General features: G+C 62.4%; 1 protein-coding gene across 1 annotated transcript; it reads right to left on the bottom strand.

Annotated features, from left to right (window-relative positions):
* Positions 1-10549: 10549 nt before the first annotated feature.
* On the bottom strand, positions 10550-17531 carry AMZ1 (archaelysin family metallopeptidase 1). Its single transcript, XM_052636000.1, has 6 exons — positions 17204-17531; positions 16884-17051; positions 14111-14239; positions 13707-13876; positions 12973-13149; positions 10550-11095 (listed from the first exon to the last, which is right to left on the bottom strand). Exons 1-6 carry the CDS (start codon positions 17505-17507, stop codon positions 10550-10552), a joined length of 1494 nt encoding a protein of 497 aa, XP_052491960.1. The 5' UTR covers positions 17508-17531.
* Between the last annotated feature and the right edge of the window lie 606 nt (positions 17532-18137).

The raw sequence follows: 18137 nt of genomic DNA, 5'->3' as shown, positions 1-18137 counted from the left end.
ACGTGCATTTTTTTACTATGTTTTTTTAACTTCAGTTTGTAGAGAAATTGCCTCAAAGATATTGCATTATAGCTTTGTAATTTATAGAGATCTCTAGACTCCTTATTCTGGTAATTTTTTTTACTTCTTTGATAAAAATGAGTCAGGTTATTTCAACTCTTAAGATCAGAAAATCATCTTGAAACAAGATCCTTAGTTCTGACCGACTCACTCAGGCATCCTGGGAACAGATGCTCGCTGCCTCGACGCCATGAGCAAAAGCAGCATCGGGGCAAGAGTCGTCAGAGCGTGTTGCTCGCGGCTTGCGCTCCGTGCGTGGCGTCTCTGCATCGGCAGGAGGGGCTGGCTTGACGATCTGACCGCCTTCGCTCTCTGGATATTTATTAAAATAAATCCTTAGTTTTTCTTAATGAAAAATATCACTCAGCAGTCAAAGCCAACATGCAATTTTTCAGTCCCCAAGTTCAGAGCCCTTGGAGAACTCAAGCCCTGATGGTCCGTGAAGGTTGTCACTTGTCGGTCACAGTTCTTCTTTCCACGCTTGGGACACAAGGCGACCAGGAGAGCTGCCACTAACACGGTTCTGTGTGGACACCTCTGGAGCACGGCTTCAGGACGGGGAGGGGCGGCAGGAGCACAGACACGCGTGTGCACGAGGGGGGCCCTGAGCCCACCTGCTGGGGGAGACCTGGGACAGACGTGGGCGTGTCCAGAGATGGGAGGCGGGCCAGCGTGCCCAGAAAACGGGAACCCAGCGACGCAGGGCAAGAGCGGCTCCCAGTCACCAGAGCTCGCGGCACCCGATTCTTTTCCAGAAAAGCAACGTGCGCAGTGTCCACGGCCGTCGCCTGGCAAGGCGCTGTGTACATCCGTGTGCGGGGCCTCAGCGGCCCGCGGTAGGCAAGGCAGCCCCCTGCCCACCCCAGGGCAGAGCAGAGATGCTGCCCGCCCCAGAACAGAGCAGAGACGCTGCCCGCCCCTGCAGAGAAGCGTGTGCTCCTCACCCACGTGCCTGGGGGCCTGGCTCTTTGGGTTCCGGTTTCCTCGTGTAGAGGTTGGACCACAGGGCACCCTGGGTCCACACTCCAGGATTCCTGGGTGGTTTCTCTGCAGCTGGGGTCGCGAGCCATGGAGCAGAGCCGTGGAGGCCCCCCCAGGCCCAAGGCCGTGGCCCGAGTCCCTGCCTCACTGCCCATCAGGCTACCTCGGGAGGAGGGCGCCGCGGGCGTTCCGTGTGGTTCAGGGAGGCAGGGGCAGGCTTCCCGCTGGCCTTGGACAGCTCACCCCATCTCTTTGGTGCCAGCTTCTCCCTAAGGTCCGTCAGGTGTGCCCCGCAGCCTCGCTCTTGAGTGACACCTGGAAGCTTGGAGAGCTCCGTGTGAAGGAAAAGACAGGGCCTGCTTCGAGGTTGGTGCTGGGCCTGCCGGGGGCTGGGTGTTTGCTGAGGCTCCACGTGGCCCAGGTGTCCACGCTGTGCTGGTGTCTCCCTGGTGCAAACCTGCTTCGAGAGACAACAGGTTGCGTACTGTCCAAAGCACCCGCGGTGCCTGCCTCTCCCTGCTGAGCCTGGACACCCCGCAGCCCTGCTCCCCATGGGGGCTCCCCGTGGGAAGGCTTCTGGCCCCACGACAGCAGGAGGAGCAGGTGTCACCAGAACCCAGGAGTCCTCGGGTGTCCCGACAGGAGGGCCCTTCCGAGGAATCCGTGCCTGAGTGTAGCAGGGGCGGGAAGTGGGGTGACTCTGACCACAAGATTCCTGCCTTGGAACAGCCCCTGCAGGGCGGCAGGGCCCTACCCAGCTGACTGGGGTGTGGGGCTCTTCCTACAGGGACCCAAAGTTGTGGGGCCATGAACACGGCTCATGGCTCACCTCACAGAAACAACATGCCTGGCTCCACTGGGAACTGGGGTCCCCGCTTCTGAACTGCTTAGGAAGGTGGGGGTTTTCTTGTGTGGGGGGCTGGGGAGGGTAACATAAACCCGAGTGAAACGCTGGGGCAGCTTCCGGGCTTCTGGGCCGGCAGCGAGCGGCTGGGCCGAGCCGCTCGAGGTCCCCATCGTCCCGGTCTGTCCATCGGTTCTAGGCTTGTCACTCAGGCGCCTTTTAATCAGCAGTGGATGCCCTCTTGTGCTTTCAAAAGCTGATCCCTGCAGTGAGCACGGCCCAGCTCTTCAAGTCTGGGAGGCAACCTTCAGGACCGCAGGGGTGTGGGCTGTGTGTGCCCCCGGGAGCCGACAGGAGTCCACGTTGGGGCAGCTGAGAGCGCGACGCTGGGTGGGGGTAAACAGGCCCTCGCCTCCCTGCCCTGGTGCCCCTGGGGCCCGTTCAGGGGCTCATCCCTCCAGCTGGTTCCAGAATCCCTCTGCTCAGGCAGAGACTGGGAGCGTGGTGCCCATTCCGTGGTGTGCAGCCTCAGCCCTGATTGGTGACGGGCAAGGGACAGGCCAGTGGGGACCCACAGTAGCCTGAGCACTTTGAGGCACCTTCAGGGGTGAACCACACGGGTGAACCCTCTGGCCGGGGGGCCCCACCCCCTCCATGCAGGGCCTGGCCCTGGGGGGAGCCTCCCGCAGCCTTGGGGTGATCCAGGAGTTCTCCCACCACTGGCTGTCAAGATGCCCTAGAAGAGGTTGGCACCTGCAGTAGGCAGAGGGCTGTCACCCAGGTGGAGAGAATTCAGATCACAGGCTTGAACCGACAGCCAGGCTGACCAAGCCCATCCTCCACGGCTTCCCCGCCCGCCCCAGCCGCCTGCGGAGCCTGGGCGCCTTTTCCAGGTTCAGCTGCAGCAGGTAGCTGGAGCCTGTGGAGGGTCTGGAAGCCGGGGGAGAGGGTGTGCGGGCAGGCTGTGACACCGGGCCACTCTCCCCATCTCCTCAACTGTCAGACTCTTCAGCCAGCCTCGGTATTGAGAAATTTTAAATAGATCTCTATTGAGTCTGTCATCTCTGAAATCTTACAGCATTACCTTTCAACCTGTTAACGCAAATCACAAAACATTCCGAATGTCTTTCTTTTCTTTCGGTCCATTCGAACCAGCTGAAAACGGGCCGGTGTGGTGGTCTCTGTTGACACGAGAGCAGCCAGGGGGTTCCTGTTGTGCGCCTGCCCCCGCCCCACCCTCGGCTCGGCCTCCGTGGTGGACCCCACAGGGGCCTGGGCCAGGACAGCGACCGGCTTGGTGTCCCCTGGGGACGGAGCCCCGAGCTCATGCAGGGTCTTTACACTCGGAAAGGAAACTCCCCGGGGGTCGGGGCCCCTCCCCGGGCTGTCGCTGCAGCTCACGCCACCCCCGCCTTCACCCCCAGCACCGGCGGTGGAACAGGCCTCTGTGCTCAACCCGTGTCCCAGCTTGAGAGACGTGTGACACAGTGTAAAAAGTGTACTGTACAGCCACGGTGGTTAGTTGAACGTGTTTTGTATATATGACTTTTATAAAACAATTAAAATTCGCCTTAAACGACCTTCTCCTGGTGTGTCGCGTCTCTGCTGTGGCTAGCGAGGCCCTGGCTCCTTGGTCCCCGAGTACAGAGTCGCCTGCGGGCCTCCTGGGAGCAGCCCTGCTCCGGCTCAGCGGGGGCCCCAGTGGGCGCCGTGTGCAGGGTACCAGGCGGGAGAGGTGCGGGGTCTGGGCCTCAGGCTCTGCCCATCCCCAGTGTGCCCTCCACCCACTCGATGCCCCTCCCAGGCGGGGACCCACACACCGTGCAGTGTGGACGCAGCCGTGTCGGAACTGCAGTCTCGGCAGAGAGAACGTCTAGGTGATGTTAGTACAAACAGAAATAATGACCCCCCCCCCCCAAAAAAAACCAAACACCTTTCATTATATCACATCAGAAGCATGAAGCTTGACCCTGGGAGGCATGGGCATGGGGAACAAGCCTCTGTGAGGTGACCCAGGTGGGGGATAAGGTTTCTTTTAACTTTGGGCAGAGCGACAGAACAGGAGGTATCTAGCGGATGTGTGTTGGGTGGACGTGTCGTGGGTAAATAAATAAAGACTCTTACGGTCTGTTCCCATCAACGACCGTCCAGGTCTCCGAGAGGAAGCCCTTCCGAGGAGAGGCGGATGTCCCGTTTCTAGAAAGCACTGGCAACCCCACAAGTAGATCCCCACAGGCGCTGAGCATCATTCCCAGTGGGAAGGAACTTCTTATCACACTCAAGTGACAGATGCTTTTCAGTTAGACTTCTGGAATTGCATCCCCCCCCCGCCCCGCCCCGGGAGATTCAGATTGCATAGTGTTAACTTGGAGAACGAAAATGTGATGTGTAAGCATTGAAAACATGAATGACACAGAACTCAGTCTGCACTTCAAAGCCACCTGTAATCCCCGTGTGGAGATGCCTGAAAAAAGTGAGAGTGGCTCAGTCGTGTCCCACTCTCTGTAGAGTCCATGGAATTCTCCAGGCCAGCACACTGGAGCAGGTAGCCATTCCCTTCTCCAGGGGATCTTCCCAACCCAAGGATGGAACCCAGGTCTCCTGCATTGTAGACAGGCTCTTTACCAGCTGAGCCACACGGGAAGCCCCAGTGATGATGCCTCCGTGTAGCTCTATTTCCACTTGGCCTCTGTACTTTTAAATGTAAGGACAGGGCCGATCAAGTTGTGTGACTAAAGCTCACAGGGATGCATTGTCCCCGCCGTCCACTGAAGGGGACTCTCCCCAAACGGATGTACAAGGGAACGTCCTTGGTCCTTCCCACGGGGCAGGGAAGGACGATGGATCGGTACCTTTTCCGGCTGGCGGGGGCCCTCCCTGCCGGGGTTGCTGCTGGCCCAGGTGGACGCGCCTCCCTGCTTCCTGCCTGTGTCTCGAGTGCTAACCTCGGAGGAGCCCCTTCCCGCACCCGCAGCCCCAAGGGGCTCCCCCTCTCCTTCGAGGAACCTCTTTGCCACCAGCTCCGTCACCCCTTTAACCACGAGGGCAGGAGGGCTGTCATAGCAGCAGACCTGCCCCAGGGGAGCCCGCGTCCCCGCTGACCGCCGAGGCGGACAGGAGGACAGGGGCAGACACGGGCCCCGCGCTCCCTGCCCGCCCCCCACCCCTGGCTTCGGCTGCGCGGCTCGAGATGAAAGGCCATCCAGTGTAGACGGTCCGTGCCCCCCATTTGAAATCCATTCTTCCTGTGGGCAGGTGTTGGGAGACACAGGGTAAAGAAACCTTTCGTGGCTCAAAGGCTGCAGGAGGGAAAGAGATGGGGCTCCGGCCGCCCTGGGGACCTCCCGCCAGGCCCCTGCCCCGTCCACGCTGCGGGTGAGTGCGGGCGTGACTGGTTCCCCACGGACCACAGGCCAGTGAGAGGCCCTCACATGTCCCCGTGGTGACTGCAGAGAGCCACAAAGAACCGCACGGTAAGTGTCTCCGGACTATCCCGGGCCGCTGGGGAAGCCACGGGGCCTGAGGGGCCTCCCAGCTGTGCTGCGGCCGCAAGCTGTGCCGGGCGGGGTGGAGAAGGGCGGGGCGGGGCGGGACGGGTAACTGTGCGGGGTGGGGGCGGGGAGGGCGGGGCGGGGCGGGGCGGGGCGGGGCGGGCATCTGGGCGGGGCAGGCCAGGCACACAGAGAGCCTTGATGGAGGCGCGGGCTCCTGGTATCTGCAGAGGCCTCACGTGAAGCCGGCTTCGTTTCTGGCCGATCTGTTGAGAGCCGGGGTCGTCCAGGAGGCCGTGCAAGGGGGCCCGGTCCTGAGGGTCCTCTCTGGTGGCCCAGGATGGGGGGGCTGCTGCGTCCCCCCGCCTCTTTGCCCAGCGTGTCCTCGGTCGCCCTGGGTCGTCACTGAGGTGGGGGGACTGGACCGAATACGCCATGGCCCCTGGACACTTCCTGGAAATTGCTTTTCAAAATAAACCCCCGACATAAGCTTGTTTTCGTTTGCCTCTTGACCCAAGAAGCTGAGTTCAAAAATAAATCTCGGTTATTCTGGGCTCTCCCCGACGACGAAGGTGCTGGAGAAGGCAAGGTTCTGGGGGAGCTCCCCGCCGGGGCTCCTCCTCACAGCAGCACGCGTGTTCACAGTCTATTGCTCTGGGGCCCTCAACTCACTGTTTCCTGGGGTTCCCGGGGTCCTCTGTGCAGTCACCCCACAGCCGTCAGGACGGGGCTGGCCCCGCTGGAGACCCTGGGAGCGGGCAGGGGTCCCCGGTGCCTGCTGCCCTCTGCACCCCGGCCACGGCGGCCAGACGAGGCCTCAGTCCACCCCCTGGGACGTGGGCTCCAGCTCAGATCAGGAGCGGCCAGGAGGAGCCCCGGTCCTCCCGGCCTTCACCAGGGTAAAAATACTCCTGCAGGGCCTCGCCCGCTCTGTACAAACAAGTCAGCGAGGCCCCGGGACTCTAGGCCTTGTTTAAGTTGGCATCTTCACCCAAGAGAGCCGGCCACCCACCCAGGCCACTCCCCGCCCCAAAGGGCTGCGGCTGTCGGACAGCCTCCGGGTCTTCTTAGAACCCCGGGCGGCAGGGCAAGGGCTGCCACTGCGTGGGTAGGCGTCCGGGTACGGCGCCCCTGCACAGACTTTCCTGAGAATGCCCCGGAACACGGAGGATCAGGTCAGATCGGACCTGGTCAGGATTTCAGCCCCAGCTTTGAGGCCTCAGGCAGTGACCACACACACCTCTCCGCTCCCTAAACCTTCAGATGCGATCAGAGTATCTGCCTTGCAGGGACGAAGGACTCCCCTGCTGCCCACAAGGGCCCGGCTCAAAGAGGGCTCTCTGCAGGGACAGGCTGCCTGTCTTTCCCCAAAGGGACGGAGGTCTGCCCGGCCCTGCCCAGCAGGTCTACAGAGCAGCTCCTTGTGGCCTCGCTTGTGGTGTATGTGTCTGTGTCTGTGTGTCAGAGATCAGCTCCTTGTGGCCCTGCCAGTAGTGTGTGTGTGTGTGTGTGTGTGTGTGTGTGTGTGTGTGTATGCACACCCCTGGAATGCTACAGCCGCTCCTTTGAACTTGGTGGGATCTAAATTTGGAGTCTTTGCTTTAATATTAGCTGCTGGCTAAGCTATTGTGTGTTTATTTTCTTAAGCTCTTTCAGAGATTGCCTCCCTCCCAGAAAGGTCTGAATCAGACGTCCCGCAGGACAGTATTAACACGCTCTGGAAACGCGGGGGCGAGGAGGGGCTCGTGGATGGGGGAGGAGGGAGGTCAGGACGACTCTCGTCAGGACGACTCTCATCAGGTCCCTCGCTTCCAAAAGGACGAGGGGCCAGCCACCCCTAGACAGGACGCCGCCTCTCGCCCCCCTCCACTAGCACGGGGTGCCTGCGCTCTGAAGGCAAGTGTGGACATCCCAGCCCTGTGTCCCACAGGAGCGGTGACACGCACGTAACGTCACGACCCCAGTGTATCTTCAGCTCCATCGAGCCCCTCCAGCCAGGCCCGTGAGAGAGGGGTGGGCTCGGAGAGGGTCCGTGGGAAAGCTCAGACCCTCTCCTCTGACTCACAGGGCCTTTGACAGATAAGGAGATGACACTGACTTCATGCATCAGCAGAAATAAAAGCCAGGGCCCTCGTTTCTCGGAAACCATTATCTGCAGCTGTTTCAACTCAGCCCATTAAGGTGCCCAGCCGTCCGGTGTCTCGAGCCTGGACTTGGTGATCCGAGACTCTGATTCAAGAGATGGGGCTGGTTACGCCCGTCCCCTGCCAAAGTCACTCCCTGGGGGCCGTCCCCAGCTGCTCCCCACTCCCCGCAGGACAGGACCTGGGCTGATACTGGAGCAGAGGGAGGAAGCTGTAATCTCTGCTCCTAGAAGTTTTTTATTTTCGAAACGTCCCTCCCAGCAGCTATCTTCAAAGTATAGTCTGCAGCTGGTGCAGGCCGAGGAGGAAGTGGCTTGTCCGTCCCCGTTTCAGGATGCTTTCTGGGGGCACTCAGCACAGCTGGGAGCCAGAGGCCACAGGCGCAGGTAGACAGTGCTGAGAACTTGGTACTGACCCCCCCGAGCCCCCGGCCCCAGTCTGAGCCAGGCTCTTCTCTGTCACCCGCATGTGTTCTTCCGTCTCTCCAGTCCTTATTTGTGTGTGTGTGTGTGTCTGTGTGTGTCTATGTGTCTGTGTGTGTCTGTGTGTCTGTGTGTGTCTGTGTCTGTGTCTGTGTCTGTGTCTCTGTGTGTCTGTGTGTGTGTCTGTGTGTGTGTGTCTGTCTGTGTGTGTCTGTATGTGTGTGTGTGTCTGTCTGTGTCTGTGTGTCTGTGTGTGTGTCTGTCTGTGTGTGTCTGTGTGTCTGTGTGTCTGTGTCTGTGTGTGTGTGTCTGTGTCTCTGTGTCTGTGTTTGTGTCTGTATGTGTGTGTGTGTGTGTCTGTGTCTCTGTGTCTGTGTGTGTGTGTGTCTGTGTCTCTGTGTGTGTGTGTGTGTGTGTGTGGCTCCGTCGGGACTTTGCTGCAGCACACTGCACCTTTGTTGCATCGTGGAGGAGTTTTCATCACAGCACTCAGACTCCAGTTGTGGGTTATGGACTCTACAGCACTCGAGCTTAGTTGCCCTGTGGCAGGTGGGACCTCAGTTCCCCGACCAGGGATCGAACCTGTGTCCCCTGCACTGCAACCAGTGAAAGTGGGAAGTAGCTCAGTCATTTCCGACTCTTTGTGACCCCGTGGACTGTAGCCTACTAGGCTCCTCCATCCCTGGGATTCTCCAGGCAAGAATGCTGGAGTGGGTTGCCATTTCCTTCTGCAGGGGTTCTTCCCGACCCAGGGATTGAACCCAGGTCTCCCTCAGACGCTTTACCATCTGAGCCACCAGGGAAGACAGGTGGTTAAGGCGGATTCTTAACCACTGGAGACCAGGGAAGTCTCTCCAGTCGTTAATCCCCTGCAGAAGGAAAGCAGGTGGGATTGCGTGGCAGTGTGATGGCCAATCCGGGCAGTGTGTGCTCACAGGGACAGGATTCCACAAGTGCTTTCCCACCGCCCATGCTCCTCCAGAACCTCACCACTCCCCCGTGAAGAGGCGTGAGCCCTACTGGAACTGGCTGTCCTGAGAGGCCACGCCTCTCCCACAGGACTCCAGGAAGTCCCGCCTTTGCCCCCCAGGCTACAGGGACCCCAGCCCTGGCCCTCAGCAGCCAGGAGACAGCTCCCGCCACCGCCACCCCTCCCCAACTGGGCCGTCCCACAAGCCAGACTCTCCAGCCCAGGACCAGGGCACACCTTCCCAGCTCCCTGCCCACACCAACCGTCCTGAGTGGATAGCTGTCGGGGCTTTACGCCCCCGGGTGTGAGTGGTCTGCTCAGAGATACCCAGGCCTCCTCCTGTTCTTGTGCCGTGCTCTCTGCGGGGCCCGCCCCAGCACACTTCCTGCGAGCCCGGCTCATCCTGTCTCCCCACCAGGTACCTCCAGGTCCTCGTGCAAAACAGAATGGAGTTCTGAAGAGCTGCGGCGTTGCTGCTCTGTTTCCAGGGTGGCCTCACCCCTGTTACGTCTCCCTGGCCTCACCCCTGTTACGTCCCTGGTCTGGGACTTGCCTGGTCAGGTTTCAAAGAGGCTTCGGGCCTCGGCGCTTGTGCGACCACCTTCCTGATTCTGTGTACTTTGTACTGTTGTTCTTAGAAGGCCTCCCCAGACTAAGCTCTGTGCAAAATGTAGGAGCTGCCCTGTTCTTGTCTCCCCAGACGAGAAGATAGCTGCCCCGGCCTCCCGGGCCCCCAACCCTCCCCCCTACCCATCACACTATGGGAGCCCTGCTGTTGGGACCAGAAGCATCCCCGCAGGACTCGCGAGCCACAGCCCAGGGTGGGTGAGAAGGAAAACAGGGTCAGTCTGTCACAAAAACACATCAGATGTGTGTGCACAGAAGGAGCCTCAGAGAACCGGGAGCAAAATCTGACACAATTAAAGGCAGACAGATGCCTCTGCTGGGCGGTGGGTGTTTCAACATCTAAACCGCTCGTTCTCTCAGCAACTGGCAGAACTAGACCAAAAAACAGACACGGATGTTCTGAACAGAACCCTAACCCCCTGCCCTCGTGGGTGTGGGGCCCAGGCTGTCCAGCTGAGCACGGAGCTGCAGTCAGCTCTCGCCTTGGTAGGCCCCAGCGGGGCTGCACCATCCCTCGGCACCTGGCACCTCCCCCACCCAAGAGTCGGCAGAGGATATGGCAGGTCTGTGGGCACAGGGTCCCGAAGAGGCAGTGACCACCCCGAGCTTCAGGGAGACGCACGCGGCAAGTCCCAAGGGTCAGGGACGGGTGGAGGGGGTGATCAGTCTAGAGAGAAATGCAACCGCTGTGACTTCCCCTCTGAGTGGAGACCCCGCGTGCAGGCTCTGGAAGCTGAGTTTGCAGTAGCAGAGACCCCAGGCTGCACGAGAAGCGGGCACCTACCCCGCCACCAGCATCGGGTGGGCCCGAGGATGGCCTTCCGGGCGCCTGCGATGCCCTCCCAGCCAGCCACGTCTCGAGGCCATGTTCGGGACTGGGGGTGCAGCTGCGTCACCCTCTGCTTCCCAAGACACTGTCCCTCCTGCCCCTACTGGGCCTGTGGCACCCCGGAGGCCAGGCAGCCGGTGTCTGGGGACAGACAGGCGCTGGACGAGTCACACTGGCCATGCTAGTCGTCCTCTGCCTTCCGGCGCCGGGGGGGTGACTCGGCCCTGGATGGCCTGCGAGCGCTCAGCCTCCTCCGGAGGGAGGAGAACGTGTCCCCCAGGACCCTGCGGAGCCCCGCGCCGTCACGGCCACAGGGCAGGTCCTGCCGGGGGGGCGGGAGCCGCCCTGTGAACAGGTCCCAGGGGGCCAGCGCGTCCACGGTGCCGTCCACCTGCTCCAGCTCCCCCTCACTCACATCCCTCTCCAGGGCCTGGATGCAGGCGGCCAGCCAGCGCCCGTGCTCTGTCAGGGCCTCCCCCGGACCCTCCGCGGCTGCAAGGGAGCCCAGCCCGTCCTCGGGATCCGGCTCGAGGCCCGCTGGGAAGGCCTGGCTCCAGGCGTCGGGGGACAGGGGCTCCGACAGGCTGCTGCCCGGCTCCGAGTCGCTCTCACAACACAGCCCCGAGTCTGCACTGCAGGGCAGAGTGTCCTCCGACACGGATGGTTCCCCCACCATCGCCGGGCCCGGCTGCGTCCCCGCTGCCGCTTGTGTCCAGGCGTAGAGTCTCTACGAGGGAGAGACATAGGCTGAGCTGGCCTGACCTGCCACGTCCCTTGTCAGGGAGCCACCAGGAGACCCAGCCACCCACTCGAGGAGACCCCACCATGCCCGTGACCCTGGGCAGATGTCAGACTCGAACCTCTAAAGACAGCAAACTTGCAGGAGCTCTGCAAGCCTGACGTATTATTCATGGTTTTCACAATGAATGGATAAGGATGTTTCAGATATATACAATGGACTATTACTCAGCCATTAAAAAAGAATGCCATCTGTAGCAACACGGATGCAATTGGATTATCATACCAAGTGAAGTCAGTCAGAAAGAGAAAGGACAGATACCATATGATATCACTTGTATGTGGACTCTAAAATACGGCACTAATGAGCCTATCTATGAAACGGACTCACAGAGAAGATTTTCCACTGCCAAGGGGTGAAGGGTAGGGGAGGGAAGGAATGGGAGTTTGGGATTAGCAGATGCAATTATATATAGGATGGATAAGCAAGGTCCTGCTGTATAGCACAGGCAACTCTAGTCAGTGTCTTGGGATAAGGCATCATAGGAAAAGAATAGAAAAAGTGTACATATGTATATAACTGAATCACTCTGTGACTCAGAAGCTAACATTGTAAATAAACTATACTTCCAATAAAAGAAGAGAAAAAGAAAAGGAATCACCACCTGCCTGTGACCCGCGTCTCCACTGGGGCAGATGACCCTGGCTCCCTGGGCCCCTTCGGGCCCCCCTCCCCGCGGCTCCGCGCGCGGGCGGCAGAGGGCAGCACCGCCCGCCGGCCCGGCCCCTGCCCGGGTGGGCGGGGTTACTCGCTGCCCGCCCCTCCACGGCCCCTCTGGCTTCCTCCGCTCCGGTCTCCGCCCAAGCAGGGAGAAAGGGATGCTGCGCGGCCCCTCGGTGAGGCCGATGCCGCCCGCAGACAGCCGCGCTAGGACAGGTCTAGCACGCTGTCAGTGCCCGGTAGAGACCGGCTCTAATTAGGGTTGCTGGGAAACAGAGGAGCCGGGCGCCCCCGAGCCCCCTCTGCCGCGGGACAGCCACCAGCACCCGGCCAGGCGCCCAGCTGACGACTCAGCCGGATCCCGAAAGTCCCCGGAGTGACAGCGCGGGCGTCCACACCGCACCTTACGCACTCACCTCGTTCCCGCCCCGGCCCCGCCCCCTCGCCTCGTTCCCGCCCCGGCCCCGCCCCCTCGCCTCGTTCCCGCCCCGGCCCCGCCCCCTCGCCTCGTTCCCGCCCCGGCCCCGCCCACTCACCTCGTTCCCGCCCCGGCCCCGGCCCCGCCCCCTCGCCTCGTTCCCGCCCCGGCCCCGCCCCCTCACCTCGTTCCCGCCCCGGCCCCGCCCACTCACCTCGTTCCCGCCCCGGCCCCGGCCCCGCCCCCTCGCCTCGTTCCCGCCCCGGCCCCGCCCCCTCACCTCGTTCCCGCCCCGGCCCCGCCCACTCACCTCGTTCCCGCCCCGGCCCCGCCCCCTCGCCTCGTTCCCGCCCCGGCCCCGCCCCCTCACCTCGTTCCCGCCCCGGCCCCGCCCCCTCGCCTCGTTCCCGCCCCGGCCCCGCCCCCTCGCCTCGTTCCCGCCCCGGCCCCGCCCACTCACCTCGTTCCCGCCCCGGCCCCGCCCCCTCGCCTCGTTCCCGCCCCGGCCCCGCCCCCTCACCTCGTTCCCGCCCCGGCCCCGCCCCCTCGCCTCGTTCCCGCCCCGGCCCCGCCCCCTCACCTCGTTCCCTCCGGCCCCGCCCCCTCACCTCGTTCCCGCCCCGGCCCCGCCCCCTCACCTCGTTCCCGCCCCGGCCCCGCCCCCTCACCTCGTTCCCGCCCCGGCCCCGGGCCCCTCGCCTCGTTCCCTCCGGCCCCGCCCCCTCACCTTGTACCTGTCCACCAGCCTGAAGCCCAGCAGGTGCTGCAGCTTGCGCAGGCAGATGGGGCAGAGGTCCAGGGGCCGGCGCAGGGCCTCGTCCACGCGCAGCGCGCCCTGCATGAGGCAGCGGAGCCAGCGGCAGTTCCCCAGGCCCAGAAGGTGACACAGCTCGTGGCACGTGACCTGAGGGAGACGGGGCCACCGCCTTGCAGCCTGGAGCCCGCCGCCCACCAGAACCCTGGGACCCCTGGGGAGGGGGACACGCTGGCAGAAAGGCCAGCGCTGGGGGCCTGGCAGCATGGAGGTTTGGACATCAAAGAGAAGTGAAGTCACTCAGTCGTGTCCGACTCTTTGCGACCCTGTGGACTGTAGCCTATCAGGCTCCTCCATCCATGGGATTTTCCAAGCAAGAGTACTGGAGTGGGTTGCCATTTCCTTCTCCAAAGAGACATCAAAGAGACAAGGGCTCAAATCCCAGCCGTGCCTCTTGAGAGCCGTGTGACTGTGGAGAGAGCACTTGGCGTCTCTGAGCCTTAGTGTCCAAGCTCCCTAAAGTAACGGGTGGTCAGCGTATTGTGGGGACTGGACAGCATAACTGGCTGTCCACGCATGTCCTTCTGTCCGACTCCACCTCCCAGCCTCTCCCAGGAGCTTCCGGAGCCCCCAGCCCTTCCCCCTTCTTATCCCCCATCCTCTCCCACCACCTCAGCGGCACCTGGCACCCTGGCCTCCACACCCACCTTGCAGCACTGGACCATCCCCAGGGTGCTGAAGCACACGGCCTGGCCTCCATCCTGCAGGGGCGCCTCGGGGCCACCTGCAGCCGCCTCTACCTCCGCCAGGTCAGGCGTGCTGGGCCCCCGCTGCAGGAACTCCCCCGAGAACCGGGCAAAGCTGCAGACACCCACTTCTGGGGGAAGGCAGAGAGGCGGGGGTGCCAGGCGTGGTCTCAGCTCAGGGAGCCCACGGGCAAAGCTCCCCCCAAGGAGTACAGGTCCTGAAGGCCCCACCCTGCCAGGCGTCCCCATGAAGGTGGCCTGGGGCAGATACCTCCCCCTCCTCTGGGAGGGACCGACATTCCCAGGAGCTCCAGGCCTGTGCCCAAGCCCCAGGGCGGAGGCAGGGGCCCCGGGCGCTGGCTCACCGTGCCCCGGAAGGAACGTGCCGAAGGTGAAGGTCCAGGCCTCGCGGGGGTACAGGTCAGACAGCGTGAGGCCCAGCACACACAGAGCGTCCCCTGGCTTGCTGCTCTTCAGGAAGGACAGGACGCCATCTGTGAGGACAGGGCCAGAGGGCGCAGTGAGGCGGCAACTGGGCACCCCCCGCCCTTGGTCCGTTCCCCTCTTCCCCTGCTTGGCACCAGCTCATCCCAAAGTCAGACATGCCAGTGACATCCCGTGAGGAACGGTCAGAGCTCAGAGCAGCCAAGGTGCACAAGGTGAAGGGGGCCAGGGGCACGGCCTCCTCGGGGACAAGTGAGCGCTCAGGCTCTCTGTTCCCAAAAGTGCTTCACGGGAAGAGCCGCAGTAGCCCTGCGCAGCTGACAGATGGCCCTGGAGACGCCACCTCACCCCCAGGACCCGTGCATGTGGTCCTTCCGTGGCAGAAGGGACTTGGCAGATGTGATTAAATGAAAGGTCTCCCAGAGGGAAGGTGATCCTAGATTATCCAGCTGGACCCGCTGTAAGCACCAGGGTCCTCCCGGGAGCAGCAGGAAGGTCAGAAAGGGACCTGGAGGGGCTGCAGGGCGACAAAGCTGACCTTGATCTTAATTCAGGGAGACTCTGATCCTCGGGGCTGTTAAGAGAATGCATGTCATTTAAGGTGTTGAGTTACTGCTGCGTAGACAGATGGGACGCCGGAGATGGAGCGGGGACCGGTGGGGACGTGGAGGAGCCCAGAGACATTGGGCAGAGCAGCTGTGAGTCTACAACCAGGAGAGGGTCTTGGAGTGATCGGAGCAAGAGGAAGAGAAAGATCCTTTCCAAGAGGTGTGGCTATAAAAAGGGGCAGAGAAGGGGGGCAGCGGTGTGTCAAGAAGTAGCAGCAGCTCCTGTCCGGGAGGGGGTGGAGGGCTCAGGCAGGGCCGTGATGTGGAGCTGGGCATCCACCCGTGGACAGGGGGCTCGGGGCCGCAGGTGAGCAGCCGTGCTGAGGGGGTGTGGAAGTTCCCCTCTGCCTGCATTTCCTCCGCTGGAAAAGCAAGGTCAGAAATAAGAGGAAGGCAGAGACGTGAGGGTCCTGGGCTCACAGTCCCGCGTTACGAGGAGACCACACAGGCGGGAGGCAGATCTCGACGGCCGGAGTGGGCATGGAGCTGTGGGCTGGACCTGACAACCTGGGACCCGTTAGCCAGGCAACAGGGCACATGGAGCGGGAAACCCTGGGGGAGGCGTTGCGAGGGAGCTGCTTGAAGCCCCAGCTACAGAGACGAGCCCGCTGTCGGTACTGACGAGGCCTAGCCCGGCGCTGTCCATAGAAACACAGTGTAGCTAAGACTTAGGTTTTACTAATTTTACAGTTGATCAGGGCTTCCCTGGTTGTCCAGTGGTTAAGAATCTACCTTGCAATACAAGGGACGCCAGTTCGATCCCTCATCCTGCAAGGTCCAGCAGGCTTCAGCACAATGAAGCCTGTGTGCCCCAACTACCGGGTCCACGTGCTGCAAATACGAAGCCCGCAGGCCCAGAGCCCGTCCTCCGCACAGAGAGTAGCCCCCACTCAGCGGGACTAGGGAAAGCCTGCACATGGCAGTGAAGACCCAGGGATGCAAAAAAAAAACGAAAATAAATCTTTAAAAAATAAAAGATCAAATGAATTTTAGCATACAAATTTTAACCTAACATATCAAAAAATTTAATATATCAAATACTAAAATGTTAGACCGTTTACGTCATTTTTCATGCCGAGTCGTCAACGCGGGTGTGCGTGTGTGTGCTCAGCAGCCATGCGTGGCCGGCGGCCACTGTCCGGACAGCCCAGGTCCAGGTGTGACCTGAGGCAAGTGGCCGAGGCCTTGGAGGAGAGACCGAGGGGTGTCAGGTCTTGGGGTGGTGCTGACGGTGATGCCTGTTAGAGGTTGAGCTGTGACCGCCAGAACATGATGCGGAAGCCCGGTACCTGAAACGTGACCTTATCTGGGCCCTGGGTTTGCAGACATGATCAAGTTAAGAAGAAGTCAGCCGGGTGGGTCTGATGCAGTTTGCCCAGGGTCCTTATTAGACGAGGATAGACGAGGTCACACAGGCCGTGACCGGCTGACAGACCTGCTGACCGGGCCAGGATTCTGGCCTCCAGGCCATGAGACAATGAGGCGCTGCTGTTCTAAGCCCCCTGATGCTGTGCTTCGTCACAGCGTCCCCAGGAAACGAACGCAGCCGCGAAACCATGGACTCTGACCACAGGAGCTCAGCCCCTCACGAGCTCTGCGCCCCACCTGCCCCGAGCCTTCTTGGGTCCCCTTCCTTCCCTGCAGTCCGTGCAGTGTGGGACTGGGGGCGGTCTATTCACCAAGCAGAGGGCGGACTTCTGGACCCCCTGCATCTTGGCACTGGGATCTCCAAGGCCCCGGGGGCGGGTGGGCAGATGCTGGGTTCCCCCCGAGTGGGGCAGAAGCAGCCGCAGGCATAATGATGTCGTGCGGGGCAGGGAGGGGCTGGGCCGGGGCTGGGCCAGGGCTACTCAGTGCTCCGCAGGCCCCACTCAGACCCTCGGGGGAGGAGGAAGGCTGTGCCCAGGAAGGAGCTGAAGCTACAGCCCAAACACAGAAAGGAGCATGCCCCCTTGGGGAGGCACTCACCCTGGACGCCCTGCAGCGACCCCCCCAAAGCCCCTGCCCCCCCGCCCCCGCCACTAGAAGACGGCAGAACAAGCCGAGCAGTGGGGACTTGACCTGTGCGCACACCACACGCACTCACCGGTGTGGAGCTGGAGCCTGTCGGGGTCCTGACCCAGGCGACGTGAGCAGTGGATGGAGGCTGCCGCCACCGAGGGCAGGCATCTGACCTGCAGGCCCAGGAAGAAGGCCTCCGTGCAGCTCCGCAGCTGGTCCAGAAGTGCACTGCCCGCTGGCCCCTCGCTCAGACCTGGGAGCGGAGCAGCACCGTCAGCCCTGCCCAGCCCCTTGCCCCTCCTTGGAGCCCCCACCCGGGACACCGACCCAGGGTGGGAGCCAGGAGACCTGTGAGAAAGCGGCCGCAGGTACCCAGGGGCTGCAGGTACCCACGGGCACAGGTACCTATGGGCTGCAGGTAAATGTGCTTCCGAGCGAGGCTCTGCTTCCGGGGCGGCAGGGCGGCATGGAAGGTCTGGAAGTCCTCGGGGGCCTCTGGGCGGCTAAGGAGCCAGTCGAAGGCCGTGCGGATGAGCAGCGTGCCGAAGAGTGTCCTCTGGGGGTTGTAGGCCTCAGCCAGGAAGAGCCTCTCGGCTGGGGAAAAGGCGGCGGTGTAGAGCTGCCGCAGGGCGGGGTCGGTGGACAGCAGCGCATCCTTCAGGGCCCGGGGCCCGAAGCTGAACTCCTCGGCCGGCCGGCACTGCAGCATGACGGGCCTGGCCTCGCCGGGGCAGCCCACGCACCGCCCGGGGCCCGGCCACCGGCTCGTCCACAGCCTTCCTGGGGGCTGAGCGTGACGGCCACACGGGCTCCCCGCTCACAGACCGGGAGTCGAGGACCTGAGAGGCCTGGCTCCACGTGGCGCTGGGCCTCCTGGCCTGTCGGCGCCTGCAGGGACAGGGACGTGCTCCACTGAGCCCCCGGAAGTTCCCCAGCACCGCGCCAGCAGGGGAGCCACCAGCAGGGAGAGGGGAGGCCCTGAGCCGCTGGGGAGGCTGGAGGGGCGGGGGGGAGGGGGGCGCAGACGGCAGGGAGGCCGGTGACCACTCACTGCACTGAGAGGGCTTCCCCCCAGACCAGAGGCGCGGGGCTGGCGCCCTCCTGTGGCTCGGAACACCGGCCCCTCCCACCGCACACCCTGCAGTGTGTCCAGGAAGGGCCCAGCTGCCTGCGCTTGACTGAGTCTCCCCAAAGACGCAGGGGTGGAGCGGGCGGGTGGGGAGCCTCGCCAACAGAGATGGAGGGGGAGGCGGCAGAGAGAACGAGCCGGAGGAGCCGCGCAGAGGACAGATCGGGACGGAGGCCAGAACGGCAGAGTCCTGATTTAGAAAGTCAGGCA

This window comes from Budorcas taxicolor, chromosome 2 (genome assembly GCF_023091745.1).
Source record: "Budorcas taxicolor isolate Tak-1 chromosome 2, Takin1.1, whole genome shotgun sequence".
NCBI classification, from domain to species: Eukaryota; Metazoa; Chordata; class Mammalia; order Artiodactyla; family Bovidae; genus Budorcas; species Budorcas taxicolor.
The sequence above is the reverse complement of the archived record's forward strand: the minus strand, read 5'-3'. Positions and strand labels throughout refer to the sequence as shown.